The sequence below is a fragment of the Canis aureus genome, chromosome 8, assembly GCF_053574225.1.
Source record: "Canis aureus isolate CA01 chromosome 8, VMU_Caureus_v.1.0, whole genome shotgun sequence".
Taxonomy (NCBI): domain Eukaryota; kingdom Metazoa; phylum Chordata; class Mammalia; order Carnivora; family Canidae; genus Canis; species Canis aureus.
Window position 1 is genome coordinate 41114977 of NC_135618.1, and position 15924 is coordinate 41130900.

Genomic DNA, 15924 nt, shown 5'->3' on the forward strand with positions numbered 1-15924 from the left:
ACATTCCCGGAAAAAAAAAAAAAAAGTGAAGGGCAGAAGGACAGATGGGTGGTATCAGGGGTTAGGAATGGGGAAACCACAAAGGGACAGCAAAAGGGAATTTGGGGGTAATATACTTGTTCTGATTCTTGACTGGTGGGGTATGTTGACTTTGTATGTTAATTAAAACTCATAAACCCAAACACCAAATGAGTGAATTTTACTGTATAAAAATTCGAAACAAATAAATCTTGAAAAGAAAGTCCCATGGGCAGCCCGGGTGGCTCAGCGGTTTGGCGCCTGCCTTCGGCCCAGGGTGTGATCCTGGAGACCCGGGATCGAGTCCCATATCAGGCTCCCTGCATGGAGTCTGCTTCTCCCTCTGCCTGTGTCTCTGCCTCGCTCTCGCTCTGTGTCTCTCATGAATAAATAAATGAAATAGAAAGAAAGAAAGAAAGAAAGAAAGAAAGAAAGAAAGAAAGAAAGAAAGAAAGAAAGAAAGAAAGAAAGAAAGAAAGAAAGAAGAAAGAAAGAAAGAAAGAAAGAAAGAAAGAAAAGAGGTCCCAGCAGAAAGAAAGAAAGAAAGAAAAGAAAAGAAAAGAAAAGAAAAGAGGTCCCAGCACGGAAACTAGGATGTGATTGGTATTCAGCAAAGTAGGAATCCACCTACACATTCCTTGAAAGTGGACTCAGTGGTTGAGCGTCTGCCTTCGGGTCAGGGCGTGAGTCTCATATGGGCTCCTGGTGAGGGGCCTGCTTCTCCCTCTCTGCCTGTGTCTCTGCCTCTCTCTGTGTCTCTCATGAATAAATAAATAAATAAAATATATATACTAATATATAAATATTATAATATTATATATATAATTTAATATATATATATATTAAAGTAGGAAAGCGGGCAGGGATGGGGGGGGGGGGGAATAGACTGGTAAATTCGTGCGACGATGGAACTTTCCCAGAGATGCAACAATCATGACAGCCCCTTATCCTGGGAAATCGAACCAAATTCATGCCAAGCCATTAGTCTATTAGAATATTTGGTCCATGAGCAACATGTGTCTCCTACTGTACTATGGGTGGGAAAGAACAAGGAAGCAAGAGTAGAAAAGAGAGAAATGGGGAAAATGAAGGTCACATCCATTCCCACGGCCCAAAGGTGCCCCAGCAGTTCACACGTGCCACTAGGATCTCAGTCTCTACTAAAAGAACGCTTCCAAGCCCCAGGTCACACAGCTGAGGTGGGCCTGTAGGAAACCAAGCTCAGAGCAAAGTTCTGCTTTCTGGTACCACCACCTGCCGACACGCACGGAGCCGGAGATCAACCAGCTTGCTCATTCTACAGGTGAGAAACTCCAACCTCAGGAGTCCTGGTCAGGAGATACAGGGTAAGAGCCCAAAGAGCCTGGGCGCTTCAGGGACCCTTTCGATACACCCTCCAAGCCTCCTATGGGCGTGTCCGTCCTCCGGGGTGGAGCCCACGAGGTCGCTCCCGTGATCCGAGGCCCAGGCGGCTGACAGCCTGCAGGGTGGCGATCACAACCAGACCGGCCCGAGGAGCACGGGCAGGGCGAACCCGCATGCCACCTCCCCCATCAGCGCGCCCCACGCCGCACCCTCAACGACCGGGTAGCTGCTCTGCGGAGAAGGCTTATGCTCGTCCGTAGGGCCGGATCCCCACGCAGGGGGCCGGGTTCCTTCAACCCAGACAAGCACGGGGAAGAGGTCTCTCGTTGCGGCGACCCGGGGACCCAGCCCGAGCCCCGACTGCTGCACCCACGTCGCCGGCCGCCCCCTTCCGGTAACCCCGCACCGCACGTGGCTTCGCCGTCCCCGCCGCGCGACTGCGGAAGCGGAAGTGCGGCCAGAAGCCCCCGCGGCGAGCAAGCGGCCGGGCCCCGCAGGCGCGCGGCAGGGGGCGGCACCAGGTGGGCGGAGGGGGCCCGGCCGCCCCCGAGCTACCTCCGCTGGGCCCCCGGGCGCCGCCGCCGCCGCGCCGCCGCCGCCTTCGCACTCCCTCGGGACGGCCCGCTCGCCGCCACGCACGCCCGGGCTCCTTCCGCGCCGGCTGCCGCCGCAGCACCCGGACCCCGCGGCCCCGCTTCCGCCCCGGAAGTGGTTGCGGGAGGCGCGGAGCACGCCGGGACGCTCGCCGGTCCGCGGGGCAGCTCCCGGCGCCGTGGAATTCTTCCGTCCCGCACCCGAGCCTTCCGGTCAGGTCGCCGGGCTCGCAGTGTGACGCCCGCGGCAGCCAATGAACAGGGCGAGTTCGCCCTACCCCGCCCCTCCGCTGGCCGGGGGAACCAATCCCGTCCCAGGAGAGGCAGGACGCGCCAAGTCGCGAAAGAGGAGCGGGGGGAGGGGGGGAAGTGCGGTTGGCAGCCCAGGAATCGAACTCTGCCGAGGGCGGGTATTCCAAAGGCGACCGCAGCCTCAGTAGTTGGGCCGCGGCACGAGGGGCGGACGCGACCGGAGGGACGCACTGGGAACTGTTTATAGCCCTGTCAGGACCGCGCAGAGAGGGGAGGCGGGGACCCGAGGTGAGCGGCCTCGGGCCTGCCGCGGCTGCGAAGGTACAGGTCGGGATTTGGGCAGGACGGCGGGAAACGGGGAGTGGGAGTGGGTGGGAAGACGCGCGACGTGTTCTGTTTCCCAGCTTTAAAGTGTAAAACCCGGGATCCCTGGGTGGCGCAGCGGTTTGGCGCCTGCCTTTGGCAGGGCGCGATCCTGGAGACCCGGGATCGAATCCCACGTCGGGCTCCCGGTGCATGGAGCCTGCTTCTCCCTCTGCCTGTGTCTCTGCCTCTGTGTGTGTGTGTGTGTGTGTGTGTGACTATCATAAGTAAAATTTTAAAAAATAAATAAATAAAATAAAATAAAATGTAAAACCCTGACGCGGGAGGCCTTTGGCGTCTCGTTGTCATAACGACGGGGCGCCCGCCCGGGGCGGGGCCGGGGCGGGGCCAACGGGCTGCAGCCAAGAAACGGATGTGGAGGCGGCACCAGGATTCGGAGGAGGCTGGACCCGCTCTTGGGCTTAGCTCTAGGCGTGAACCCCCGGGCTGCTGGATGACCCTGCGCGATCTGGCCAGTTTTCACCGCTTATTCCAGCAACGGATACCTCCTTCCGCCAACAAGCTGGGCAGTTTTCAGCCTCTGAGCCACTATATGTGTTCTTCCTGCTGCCCCCAGTGCCTTTCCCTCCCTAGTTGCTCTGTCTGCCCAAAGAACCTAGAGTCTTTCTGGTAGTACCTGGTGCTTCTGTTGTCCCACAATCTGTCCCTCAGAGTCCCGTTTCTTTCTTTTTAAAAATCTTATTCATTCATTCATTCATTTTTTTTTAAGATTTTATTTATTTATTCATTAGAGACACAGAGAGAGGCAGAGTCACAGGCAGAGGGAGAAGCAGACTCCATGCAGGGAGCCTGATGTGGGACTCGATCACAGGACCTCGGGATCACACCCTGAGCCAAAGGCAGATGCTCAACCGCTGAGCCACCTGGGCGTCCCTATCTATTTATTCATGAGAGACACAGGGAGAGAGGCAGGAGGAGAGACAGAAGGAGAAGCAGGCTCCCTGTAGGGAGCCAGTCGTGGAACTCGATCCCAGGACCCTGGGATCACAACCTGAGAGCTAAAGGCAGACGCTCAACCACTGAGCCACCCACGTATCCCCCCCAGATGCTCAGCCACTGAGCCACCTAGGTTTCCCCGTTTCCAAAAAAAACCTCCCCTGATGTGTGTGTGAGGTGCCTCCCCACCCTGCTGTTCACAGTTCAGGGTTCACCAAGCTCCAGCTCCGGCTTCCAGGAGTGCAGAAGATGCAAGGACCCCACCACTCACATCTGTGGCTGCCACCCCGATGGGGGCCCTGACCTCGATTTAAAGACAGGCCAGGGGCACAGCAGCCTCTGGCGCTGCAAGGGATGTCCAGACACTGGCTCTCAAGTACCATCCTCCCACCTTCTTACCCCTGTCTTGACCCCTCAGGGACCAGGCCTTCTCCTGTTAGACTCTGGGACACAAAAGAGAGAGGGATCTGATTAAGCACCCCGGGCATTAGGGATTAATTCAAGTGGTGACCCCAAAAATATCTCCTGGGGACTCCAACATGTCTGTTCCTTTGTAAGGGGGCAGTAAAGTGTAGTCAGGTTTGAAATCTCCTCTTACTTTGATACAAATTCTATCTTTGTCTTTTACCAACAATATAACTTCTCTGAGTCTGTAAAATATAGATAATAGTATCTATGTTCTGTGGGATATAAAATTAACATAATCTACATATCATATATACATATTCTATTTATCATATACATATACCTACATATGTATATGTATTATTATATATCACTCTATATATCTACATATAGTTGACCATTGAACAACACAGGGGTTAGGATTGCCAACCCCCCACACTGTCAAAAATCCACATAGAACTTCTTTTAAGATCTTATTTTTAAGATTTTTAAGTAATCTCTATAATCTCTATATGGGTCTCAAATTTACAACCCTGAGATCAAGAGTCACATGCTCTACCAACTGAACAAGCCAGCACCCCTCTACATACAACTTTTGACTCCCCCCAAAACATTAGCTCATAGGCTACTATTGACCAAAAGCCTGATCAGTAACATAATTAGTCGATTAGCACATATTTTGTAAGTGTATTCTATATTGTATTCCCACATAAAGTTAGCTAGAGAAAAGAAAATCATGAGAGAAAATACATTTACAGTACTGAACTGTATTTGTCGAAAAAAAAATGTGCACACAAGTGGACCGGTGCAGTTCAAACCTGTGTTGTTCAAGGGTCAGCTGTGTAGCTGTGGGCTCTGCCTGCACTGCACACACAGTCTGTTTTCACCCCCCATGATGTGGTAGGTGCTTCGAAAAGGCAGCCCTCTCCCCCTACCCAGCAGAGCTCTTGACCCTTGACCCCTGGGCCCTCTCATTTCGCCCTGTATCCCCTGCAGGGCTGCCTGGATGATGGCATGCTGAGAAGCATCCCCAGAGCCTGGGCCCCCATGGCATCCCAGGACAAAGATACGGAGTCCTCACCTCCCTGGGCCTCCCAGATAGGGCCTTGGGATGCCATCCTCGAGGCCGTCAGGGAGCAGCTCCCATCTCTGGACTCAGATTCCTCCTTGGTAAGCAAGCACCTTCTTCCTATGTCTTCCTGGGCCCCGACTGCCCTTTCTTCCCATAGCAACATGATGCTGACCCAAGAACAGTTTTGGAGCTTGTCAGCTTCTGTGTTGGTCATAATCTCAGTCTTTGTTCTCTGAATACATTTACTGGTACTCAGCATCCTCACAGGCCATTTCAGTGACCGCAAACCATGACTAGAGAATTCCTCTAAGAGCTTATCATGATGCATCGAAATGGTAGCGTGCATTCATTGAACAAACATTTAAGGAGCCTACTTTGCTTCTTCAAGAACAAGAAGCCCTTTGTAACGTTACAGACCTGGGAGTCCCCACCTCACTATGATGGTAATTGTGTTTCTAGTTTCTAACATTGAACACCCAACGGAGAATACTGGGTGACAAAAGTGACTCTGAATTCAGCCTTTAATGCGTGCAGCAGGGTCTCCACATGGTGGATGCTGGGGACTTCACTGCGCCCCTACTGATGGTGAAAGGTAAACAAGGCACAGGCAGGAGCTCCTTAGTAGCAGGTGCCACACAACACAGGTTGCAACCAGGCATTTAAGCAAAGCGCAAGGGGGATAGACGGAAGCCTGTTGGATTTGGGTGCTACCTGGGATACCTGCAAAGATCAACACAGCACAGGTGCCTGGGCCTCGGGTATCTTCCAGTGCTCGGCAAGGCTAACAGAGTGGATAACGTGACCCTAACACCCTGTCATGTCTCCATTTGTTCTCACCTCCAGATATCCTCGTGGTGAGCTGAGGACTCCAAGTGTCCCCTCTCCCCTTAGAGATACCAAGTTTCTGTGTCATTTACGCGTTGGCTAAAAGTTGTAGGGTGGAGCGAAAGCTGGGCTCTTCTTTCAGCTACCTCCTCGCTGCCCTGTTCATTCAATGCCGGGCATTAACTGAGCACCTGGTGTATGCAAAGTCTTCAGGGGCGGCGGGTGTACGCAGAACTGGGAGCCCTGGATCTCCCCTTCACAAGGCTGTAGGGCCGAGTCCTTTCCTAAATCAGTGGCAGGAACCAGCCAGGGTGAAGGCCCCTGGGAGAAAGCTGATCTCCCCAGATGACTCCAGAGCCACAGGGCAAGGGCAGGTGGATCCTGAAGCCCTTGGCTCTGCCTGCTGCCCTGTAATCCCAAAGTCCTCTTGTTTGTCCACAGTCAGACTGCGGGACAGAGGAGCTGTTCATCTTCCAGCGAGATCAAACTGCCCTGATCCCAGACTTGTCAGAGGAGCTGACTGAGGACCCTGCCAGGGCCTGGCTTGCTGCGGTCGATGGGTCTCCTGAGGTCTGTAGGGAGCAGGCTCTGGGGACTCTGGGCAGACTGGGGTATGGGTATGGGTGTCTATGCTCACTGGACCCTAACCGCAGTGGGGGGCAAAGAGGTTAAAAGTCCAGAATTCCCTAAAATTTTATTGATTTAATAAGGGTGACAGTGGGGATTCAGAGGTAAGAAGGTACTCCTAGCTTAAGAGATGAGGTGAACACAAGAAACAATTAGAAAACACCACAGCGCATTCTGTAACTAAGCATCATAGTCTAGTTAGTTTTTGCCAACCATCAGGGCAAATTTTCCATCTTCTTCTATTCGCATTTCCCAGAGACCAAAAATTCTATCTAAAATTAATAGTTTGATGCTTAAAATTAATTGCTGCTTTTATAAATAGAACCCATTAATAGGCTTTCATCACTGGGCAGGTCCCATCTGGTTAGGCCTGTTGGGCTCTTCTTAAAAGCTCCAGGAGACTAGCTTGGCTCCTTTGTGACTCTTATGACTAACTAGGGTCACTCATTAACCAGGGGAATGGCGCATGTCAAAGACCAAGCCAGCCAGACAAAGCAGTGAAAGCAGACTTTATTCCCTAACAGCTGACAGCAGGGGACAGAGCTGAGCTCCGGTTTGTGCAGAGCTGACTGGGGTTTTACAGGGAGGAGGAGGGAGGGGGAGAGCAGGGCGCACTAGAGTCAGAATCGTGAAGATCACAAAGAGCCGGTCAGCGTGGGTGGGACTGGGCCAGGTGTGTCCACCCGCAGGTATGGAAGTCAGGAGAAGGGAGACAGAGGCTGGGTGCTTCCTGATGGGAACATTCCAAAGGAATGGCTCCCAGGCCCCCCACAGATGCTTCTGGGCTGTAAGACACATGCTTACAATAATAAACCCTTTTCTGTAAATGCTCTAAGAAAGGGAGGTCAGGTGTTGGCTGGAAGAGACCCTAAATTCTCCTGCAGCATTGCGCTTCCCTGATCGGGCAGGCATTTCAGTGGGGGCTGGGGTCCTCCTAGCCGCCTGCTGCTGGAGGCCTTTGTAGAGTCTGGTCCAGTCTCTTAGTGCTGGTTTGGACAGAGTGGTTATGTGCCAAGCAGCCTGCACTTCTCAGTGGAAGCATGGATGCAGAGTCGTCTTACAGAACCAGTCAGGGCATGCCTCCCACCCATCACCATGACAGACATCACCTGCTCACTCAGCCATCCTAAAGTATAACCCCAAACAGAAATTCCAAGGGCTGCCGAGAGCTCTGGTTAGTTTGGGAGCAGCGATGTCCACACAACTTCATCTTGTGTTTTCTTCATTTCTACAATTACCTCAGCAACTCTTCTGGAGGATTTTTTTCCCCCCGTCTGGGACAGGAAAGCCTGCACCAACTCATGAGGGCAGAGACTGTGGGCTTGCTCTGGAGTCAAAGGTCCTGGCTTTCTTCTTGTCACCCCTCAATAGCCATGTGGCCTATTCGCAATGGCCAAAATGTAGAAACAACCCAAATGTCCACAACACACAAAATGGACCAACAAAATGTGCTCTATCCATACATTGGAACACCATGCAGTCCATGAAAGGGAATCAAGTACTGACACATGTTACAACCTCAGTGGACCTTAGGAACACGAAGCTAATAAGGACACAAAAGGACAGACAGTGTAGGATTCCACTCATGGAAGATCTAGAATAGGCAAATCCATAGAGACAAAGTAGACAGTGGTTACTAAGGGCTGGGGCGTGGGAAGGTACAGTCTCTTTGGGGTGATAAAAAAGCTTTGAAAATAGAAGGGTGATGGTTACACATTAGGAATGCACTTAGTGCCACTGTAGGATTTACAAGGGGCAAAAATAGCAAGTTTTATGTTACATATTTTACCACACACATAAAAATTCCCTAAAGTAAGGTTTGGAGGATGCTGAAGACACCTGTTTTCCCACAGCCAGGCGTGGTACCCGCGGAATTCACTCCAGAACCCCAGAGGCAGTGGGGCACAAGGACAAAGGCTTCTGCGTCCCTACAAGGCGGGGATCCTGGAGGGCCTGTGGAGAGCTGTGAGGAGGCCAGTTCCCTTCTTCGAATGCCTGAGGACACCCCCATGTGGCGGGAAGGCAACCAGGGGGCCCAGAGTCATCCCTGGGGGCCCCAGGAAGAAGCTACCTTCTCTCCCTGGGAAGGCAACCTGAAAACAGAGCCCCCCAGCGCTGCCTCACGGGCCTGTTGGGGTGCAGACTCCATAGGCCGCAGAGCCCTCCGTAAGGAGAGAAGGAAGATGATTGAGAAGGACATACTCTATAAAGTTACCCGGGATGCCCGGGACTCAGCCTGCAGTGGCCAAAGTCAAGTGGAGGGGGCATCCTGTACCACGCCAGCAGCAGGTCTGAGACCAGAAACGCCCCCAGAGGGGTCTTGGGAAGGACCTCCAGTGCTCTCCCTCAAGGTAGGCATCCTCCCTGGCCTGAGCTTCCTCCAGGAAGCTGGAGGAAGTGGCCATGAGCTCATCCTCCACAGGCCAACCTGAGGCCCACCCTCTACACCTGTCCCAGTCTATGGGCTGCTGTGCCAAACTCTCATAGACTAGGGGCGCTTAAACCCCAGAAATCATCTCTCACGGTTCTAGAGACTGGGGGAGTCCCAAGACCACAACGCCCAGCACATTCGATGTCCAGTGAGAGCCTCTCTCCAGGTTCATAGACAGCATCTTTGGCCGTGGCCTCGGTGGAAGGCTCTGGGTCTCTGATAAGAGCTCCACCTTCCTGACCTACTGATCACCTCACGGCGGCCCCACTTCCAAAACACCATTACACTGTGAGTTTTGGAGGGACACAGTCTATAGCAATGACCTAGGCCCCTAGGTTCCAGGTCCCCCAGCGGCTGGTCATGCCTGTCTGCCTGTCCCAGGGTGGGTGTGGTCCCGGCAGACAGACCATCCTCAGGTAAAGGTAACAAGAACAAGGAAGAGCAAAGAGACTCCAGACTTCTTTAAAAAAAAGAAAGAAAGAAAGAAAGAAAGAAAAGTAAAGAACACTAATCTGAAGCATGCTTATAAAGACAGACGACCACATATAAGATCTAGAACAAATTTTGTTAAAACAGATAGTGTGAGCACCCGTTAACACTGTTTAGCTCATTAATGAGGGAACCAGCAGGATGATAAAGCCAGTTCAAAGAGACTATGGAAAACTGGGATTTTGTAAAACACTAGGGAGAAAGAAAGGGATGCTGAGATAAAATTGCACATTAAGTACACAATTGGTCCACATCCTGCAAGTCAACAAAGCCATTTGTTACCTCTGGAGTTATCATCTCTACGGGACAGAGAAAACCACCGCACGTGTTCTCAGTTTTACAAAGTCCTACCATGGGTGGACCCTGGCCAACCCTAGAAACCAAATTACCGCTCCCCACCCCAGGGAGGTGGGCTCATCAGAAAAGCTCCAGCATGACATCTAAACTTTGTACAATTCTTTTTTGCCTTATTTGCAAATTTTGATGATTTTCTTAACAACTTAGAGAAAACTGGCATCACGATGTGCGTGAAGGTCATTTTCCCCAATTTCATTCTTACCAATTGCTGCTTAAATAAGACATTCTATCCTGTTTGGCCTGAGGCACTTGTTTTCACTCACCTCTAGGGCTGCAAGGAGCTGCAGGAGAGTCCACAAGCTCCTAATTCACTTCCTCCCTCCTCTCATCACACCCAGGCGCCTCCAGCGCTCTCTTACAAGTCCTCCCATGATAGGGTGATAGGGCCGGTGATAGGGGCCGGCCCAGAACAATCAGTTCCTTAAGAGAGCAACACGAAGCTTCCCACGACTTTAAACCTGTATGGGCCTAGAGAGCTTTAAGAAAACACCGGGTTTCCAGGCCAAACAGCATTTGTGCCAAAAACAAAAGTATTGCTCAAAAAAGGCATAGGAAGGAGACGGCAGGAGGTGCTGTGCCCCTCTTCCCCACTGTGACGGAGGTGTGGGAGAGAGTGCCCAGGTGGGCAGGCACCCAGTCCCTGACTTCTAACCCGCGACAACCCACGATGGCCTCCATTGGTCGCGGCAGCTGTGGAATCGGGCACTCCCACCGCCAGGCCCTGCGGCTGCCTCGTAATCACTGCTTTAATTATTTCAGGAACTTGAAGAGTGGGATTTGGATCACATCCTTCAGAGTCTGGCAGGGCGAGAAGGCGACAGGGGAGATCGCGCACCCGGAGCCACGTGGTGGGCAGCTGACCGCCTGGGCCGAGGTCTGACCTTGAACGCCAGGCCCCAAGTGCATCCCCACAAGCAGCTCCTTCTAGGCCCTCTCAATAAAATAAGGACAGCCCTGGAGCCCACCACATCCTCTCTGCTGCTCAGCCCTCACGCCCCCGAACACACCAGTGCCAGTCTGCGGAAACTTCCATCCATCCATTCATTCATTCATTCACTCATTCGCTCATTATATATATGACCCCCTACGAGGAAGTGGACAAGGCTCTGAGGCTCTGGGGATATGAGAGGGACCTTCAGGCAGGTCCCGACCTTTGAGTGACACCTTTCCCTCCTGCCCACCTCCTTGGGCCTTCCTCTGTGACTGGTGCTCCTTCAGCCAGCCCGAAGCACAGCCGCTTCTACCCCCTCCCCATTTAAAAGAAAACCAAGGCTGGGATTACTGGCTGCATTCTGACCTTGCTCTGGGCAGTTCTGTAAATAAAAGGAAAGCTCCTCCTCCCCTCTCCAGCCACAAAGGTAAGTGGAGGCTGGCCTGATGCAAAGAGCAGCGTTTGGGGTTCCAGCCTCCAATTCCAGAGCGCACCCCCCCCCCTCCCGCCGCCTGGCTGACCGGCCCTGGTGCTGTTTCAGCAGGGGTTTGTACTCTAACGCCTTACAGCGTGTGGAGAAACCATCCCTCCTCCAGGCAGGGCCTGCCCTACCTGCTTAGCTTACTTACCCCAGTGGGTAAAGCTGGGTACTCCAGGACGTTCCTTATGGCACGGTTTACGATTGGGGAGATTTGGGAATGGCCCAGATTCAATATTCAACAGGAGTCAGGCTCAGTCGGCTACACCACAGAAGGCTCTCAAGCTCAGTGAAGTGAATCTATGTGTATTGACACAGAAAGACAATCTGTTCAGTGAAAAAAAAAATCTATAGAGGATAATCTTGCTGCTTTTTTTTTCTTTAAGTGAACACACAACTTTTTATTCTTATTTATTTATTCATGAGACACAGAGAGAGGGGGTGGGAGGCAGAGACACAGGCAGAGGGAGAAGCAGCCTCCATGCAGGGAGCCTGACCTGGGACTCGATCCCAGGTCCCCAGGATCAGGCCCTGGGCTGAAGGCAGCGCAGAACTGTTCATTGTGGTTCCCTCCGCCGCGTGGGACTTGGGGTGAGGAAGCGAGGTAAAGGAGCGAGAACGGGGATCCCTGGGTGGCTCAGTGGTTTAGCGCCTGCCTTTGGCCCAGGGCGCAATCCTGGAGTCCCAGGATGGAGTCCCGTGTTGGGCTCCTGGCATGGAGCCTGCTTCTCCCTCCTCTTGTGTCTCTGCCTCTCTCTCTCTCTCTCTCTCTCTCATAAATAAAAATAAATCTTTAAAAAAAGTGATTTGTGTAAACACATTTCTTTAAAAAAAAAAAAAAAAGGAGCGGGAGCGCTGTGAGTGGCAGGGGGGCGCACGGCGAGCTATAGCCACACGAGGGAGCCTGAGGGGCCCTAAGGCTCAGACCGCTGTAAGCAAACAGCGGGTGTCCCCACTAAGCAGCCTCCCCGCCATCTCTCCCATCAGACCGCATCCAGCCCAACACCCAGGACAGACTCATGGACCAGCTCACCCTTCTGTGTGCCGCACAGTCCAGAGGCGCTTCTGCCTGGAAGGTGCCCGCTGATGCGCCCCAGGACACCAAGCCGCAGGAGGCCGGCAGCAGGTGAGACTCCTGTCCTCTCTGTGGAACTGGTCGGGGCGCTAGGCTCAGGTCCGCTCTGGGTGGGGCGCTCGATGTCTGTTTCTCATTTCACCTCAAGACTCTGGGCGGCTGCTGCTATTCTCTCCATTGTATAGATGGGGAAACTGAGGCTCAGGTAGACTTACCCAGGCCTTACACGGCAGAGCTGGGACTCAAGCCCCAAAGCACCTGCTCTTTGCACACCCCATGGGGACCCTTCCTTTTCCATCTACTGGCGTCCTGGAGCAGGGCCCTGCCCCCCTGGTGGCTGTTAATGAGGCCAACCCTGCTGTCTGGCCCGAGCCAGCCAATCAGAGCCTTTCTCTGAGAATTTCCAATCTCCCCACCTCTGGAAGGGAGTGGAAGGCAAGAAAGGCCCCAGCTGTAGTGAGAAAGACAGGCTGGAGGAGCAGAGGTGGGCACAGGGCACTGGGATCCCTTAAAACCTAGTTTCCCACACTTTGGTTGTTCCACTCGTTTCTAGGAATCTGAGAGCCAATGAATGGGCTTCTGTTCCCGCCGACCCAGTGACCAACAGAAATATCTAGGGTGCCTGGGTGGCTCAGGTGGTTGGGCAACCAGCGCTTAGTTTCGGCTCAGGTCATGATTTTGGGTTCCACACTTGGGAGTACGCTGCCTTCTCCCTCTCCTTCTCCCCTTGCCCCACTCCCTACTCCCCCTTATACCCTGTCTCTCCCTCAAATAAGTCTTTAAAAAAAGCGACATCTAGACCCATACTGTTCAATTGATGGCCACTGGCTGGCCACCCATGGCTACTGAATGCTTGAAACATAGCTGATGCAACTGAGGAAATGAATTTTTTAATTTATTTTTATTTTATTAAAAAAATGTAAGACCTTTATTTGAGAGCACACACAAGTGGGAGGAGAGGCAGAGGCAGAGGGAGAAGCAGGCCCCCCATTGAGCATGAAGCCCAATGCAGGCTCTATCCCAGGACCCCGAGATCATGACCTGAGCTGAAGGCAGATGCTTAACTGACTGAGCCACCCAGGCGCCCCTAAAATTCATTTTTATTTTTTATTTTTAAGATTTTACTTATTTATTCATGAGACACACACACACAGGCAGAGGGAGAAGCAGGCTCCATGCAGGGAGCCCAATGTGGGACTCCATCCCAGGACCAGGATCATGCCCTGGGCTGAAGGTGGACGCTCAACTGCTGAGCCACCCAGGCATTCCTAAAATTTATTTTAAAATAAAATATAATTTTAATTAGCTTATAAGTAAATTTAAATAGTTGCTTGTGGCTAGTGGCCACCACCCTGGGAAGCACAGCTCTAGAACATTTCAATCCCCACCAGATAGTTCTGATGGACGGTGCTGGTACTCTGGAGGGCTGTTCTGAAGAGCCCAAGAACAGGTGCTCCTACAGGCCCTAGCTCAGGTCACACCGGGTAATTACCCAGAAGTGACTCAGAAAGCCTTACTCTCTCATCTCAGATCTGCTCCGATGGAACCGGGCTTCCAGGCTGAGCTGGGCCTGACACTGGCCAAGGGCACACATCCAAGGAGCCCAGCAGAGCCTCCTACCATCTTCATCGATCTGCGGCCCTCAGAGCCATCAGACGTCGGGGCCTTGGAAAGGTACTAGGAGTGGTGACAGCCCTGCTTCGCAGTGGTCACCTTGGCCTCAGGAGGAGCAGGGGCATGGACAGGTGGGAGTAAGGCCAGTGTGGGCTGGTCCCAGGGCACCGCTCAGTGGAGAAGTACTTTAGGCCAGGAGCTGAGCCTGGCCAACAATCCCACTGGGTCCCTCCAGCAGGCTCTCCCTGCAGGTAGGGAAGAACCCAGGTGGAACTCTAAGCAAACAGAGTGGGGACTTGGGTACATTGCCCTGGGGTATGTCCCTCCACTTGGCAGGAAGTCCCAGTGGCCTTGTGTCAACATCCCGTGAAGCCAGCTTTCCTCTTCCCTCAGCCCCAGCTCTAGTTCCTCTGACAGCGAGGAAGAGGAAGAGGACACAGAAGCTCTCAGAGACCAGCGGGGCCCAGCCGAGCGGGAGTGTCCTTCCTCCCGAGGGTTACGGTAAGCACCAAGGGGCTCCCACCACCCGGGGACGTCCCATCTCTGCTTTCCACAGCAAGGCCTCAGCCGGACACATTTAACATTTGTGTTTCATTTCTGTCTGACCCACAGGGGGCCAGCACGTGTGGGCCTAGGAGTGGTCTGGGAGGTGGCCCGTGGTACTCCACCTGGGGCCCAGCCTGGATGGCTGTCCTCCCAACACACCAAGGACACCTTAGTTCGCTCCTGAGAGGGGATTAGTCCTTGCCTTCTGAAAAACAGTTCCCCAAATTGATTTGCTCCCTACTAATGATAGCATTGGAAGTGAAGCGATGTCGGGATCGGGTAGTGATGGTTGTTGGCTAGAGATGAAAGGCCTGGGTGAGGTAGGAAGTGCAGTGTCACATTCAGAGAAGGCCCGCTCCCCACCATGCAGAGGCCCCCACTTTGCTCCTAGAAGCCTTCAACATGCTGACATGCCCTCAGCACAAGCTGAGAGGCCTAAATCTCTCCCTTACTGTCTTGAGAACCAGGGAACACACTTCTGGAAGCGCTCTGGCCTCCTCGCGTTGGGAGGTCTGGCTCCACTTGGTGTTGGCTGAGGTGGTTTCTCTTGTGTCACAGGGACTGTACCAGAAAAAGTCAGCTTCTCCAACAGCTCAGGGAATTTCGGAAAGGGACAGCTCAGCCCAATTTGCCTACTGCTGCGGGTCCCGGTAGCCAGAAGGCTCAGATACCTGAAGATCCAGCCACCTCCAGAACCAAGAGGAAGCCACATGTACCACCGTGGGCTGAGAAGCAGAGCACCCAGGCCACATGCCCAGGGGGCAGTCCCAGGGTGCTAGGGGACGACTCTCTTGGGCCAGGGACAGCCAGGGAGACCCTGGTGCCTCCCCTGGGCCAACTGTAGCTGCCTCCAGGACTGGGATCTGAGGAGCTGGGCAGGATCACTCCACTCTCCATCCACATGCCCAGGCCCCTGGCTCTCCCTCGTTCCCACGGAAGAAGCACCAGAAGGTGCTTCTGCAGCACAGGGACCTTCGGGCTGGGGGTCAGGTCATTCTGTGCATTTAGAGCAAGAAGGCCAGAACACAGCTGTGCACAGACCATGACGACAGCTCCTCTGAAAGTGCCGGGAAGCAGACCCCACGGAGACCGTGGTCCATGCTGACACACCAGGGCTGCCGGCGCTTGCCTCTCCTGCGTCCGCATTCTCCTCTTTCGTGTGCATCTGGTATTGCCATCATGCAAGGTCTTTTTCAAAACTAAAACTTAAGTAAAACATATTTAGAGAATCTCAGGGTTTAAAGGATCTTGGAGAACTGAGCCTCATCTTCTGGGTCCCCGGATGCCTGCTGTTTCATGGGCTGAAATGAAACCACGCACACTCCCCCCCCCCACACACACCCCAAATGGACTCTTTGATAAAGGGGTGAAGATTGTTGTTTTTTTTTCTTTAACCAGGATACAAAGGCACACATCTGTTTTAGGGTCTTTCCAAACTATGGGTGGAGTTAACCTTTACATAGAGATAAGAGTACTGAGTGTCCTGATCCCAAACTGTCCCCACGGAACAGGGCAGCACCCACCTG

The 15924-nt window shown here is 53.1% G+C and overlaps 2 protein-coding genes across 9 annotated transcripts in view; one reads left to right on the top strand and one right to left on the bottom strand.

Moving 5' to 3' along the window:
• Positions 1-2150, bottom strand: part of ANKS3 (ankyrin repeat and sterile alpha motif domain containing 3) — a 31925-nt gene extending 29775 nt beyond the window's left edge. For 2 of the 6 annotated variants that reach the window (XM_077906465.1, XM_077906466.1), the window contains exon 1: positions 650-803. In XM_077906465.1, the coding sequence (XP_077762591.1) occupies positions 650-653 (4 nt within the window). In that variant the 5' untranslated portion in view covers positions 654-803. Of the gene's footprint in view, positions 1-649; positions 804-1592; positions 1814-1938 lie in introns of those variants that run through there. The other 4 variants (XM_077906461.1, XM_077906460.1, XM_077906464.1 and 1 more) reach the window with 3 other exon arrangements.
• A 197-nt stretch (positions 2151-2347) lies between these two features.
• On the top strand, positions 2348-15627 carry DNAAF8 (dynein axonemal assembly factor 8). 3 transcript variants are annotated; one of them, XM_077906471.1, is made up of 9 exons: positions 2348-2549; positions 4950-5123; positions 6292-6420; positions 8331-8828; positions 10514-10628; positions 12151-12289; positions 13769-13912; positions 14246-14353; positions 14957-15627. In XM_077906471.1, exons 2-9 carry the CDS (start codon positions 4968-4970, stop codon positions 15240-15242), a joined length of 1575 nt encoding a protein of 524 aa, XP_077762597.1. In that variant the 5' UTR covers positions 2348-2549; positions 4950-4967; the 3' UTR covers positions 15243-15627. The 3 variants fall into 3 exon arrangements, with proteins under 3 accessions (XP_077762597.1, XP_077762599.1, XP_077762598.1); XM_077906473.1 differs by having other exon boundaries at positions 2348-2516; XM_077906472.1 differs by lacking the exon at positions 2348-2549 and adding an exon at positions 2974-3221.
• The last annotated feature ends 297 nt before the right edge of the window (positions 15628-15924 follow it).

Coding starts and splice junctions, on each gene's coding strand:
- DNAAF8 (XM_077906471.1), top strand. CDS start 4,968: ATGCTGAGAAGCATCCCCAGAGCCTGGGCCCCCATGGCATCCCAGGAC. Junction 8,829..10,513: donor CTCCAGTGCTCTCCCTCAAG/GTAGGCATCCTC, acceptor TAATTATTTCAG/GAACTTGAAGAGTGGGATTT. Junction 12,290..13,768: donor CCGCAGGAGGCCGGCAGCAG/GTGAGACTCCTG, acceptor CTCTCATCTCAG/ATCTGCTCCGATGGAACCGG.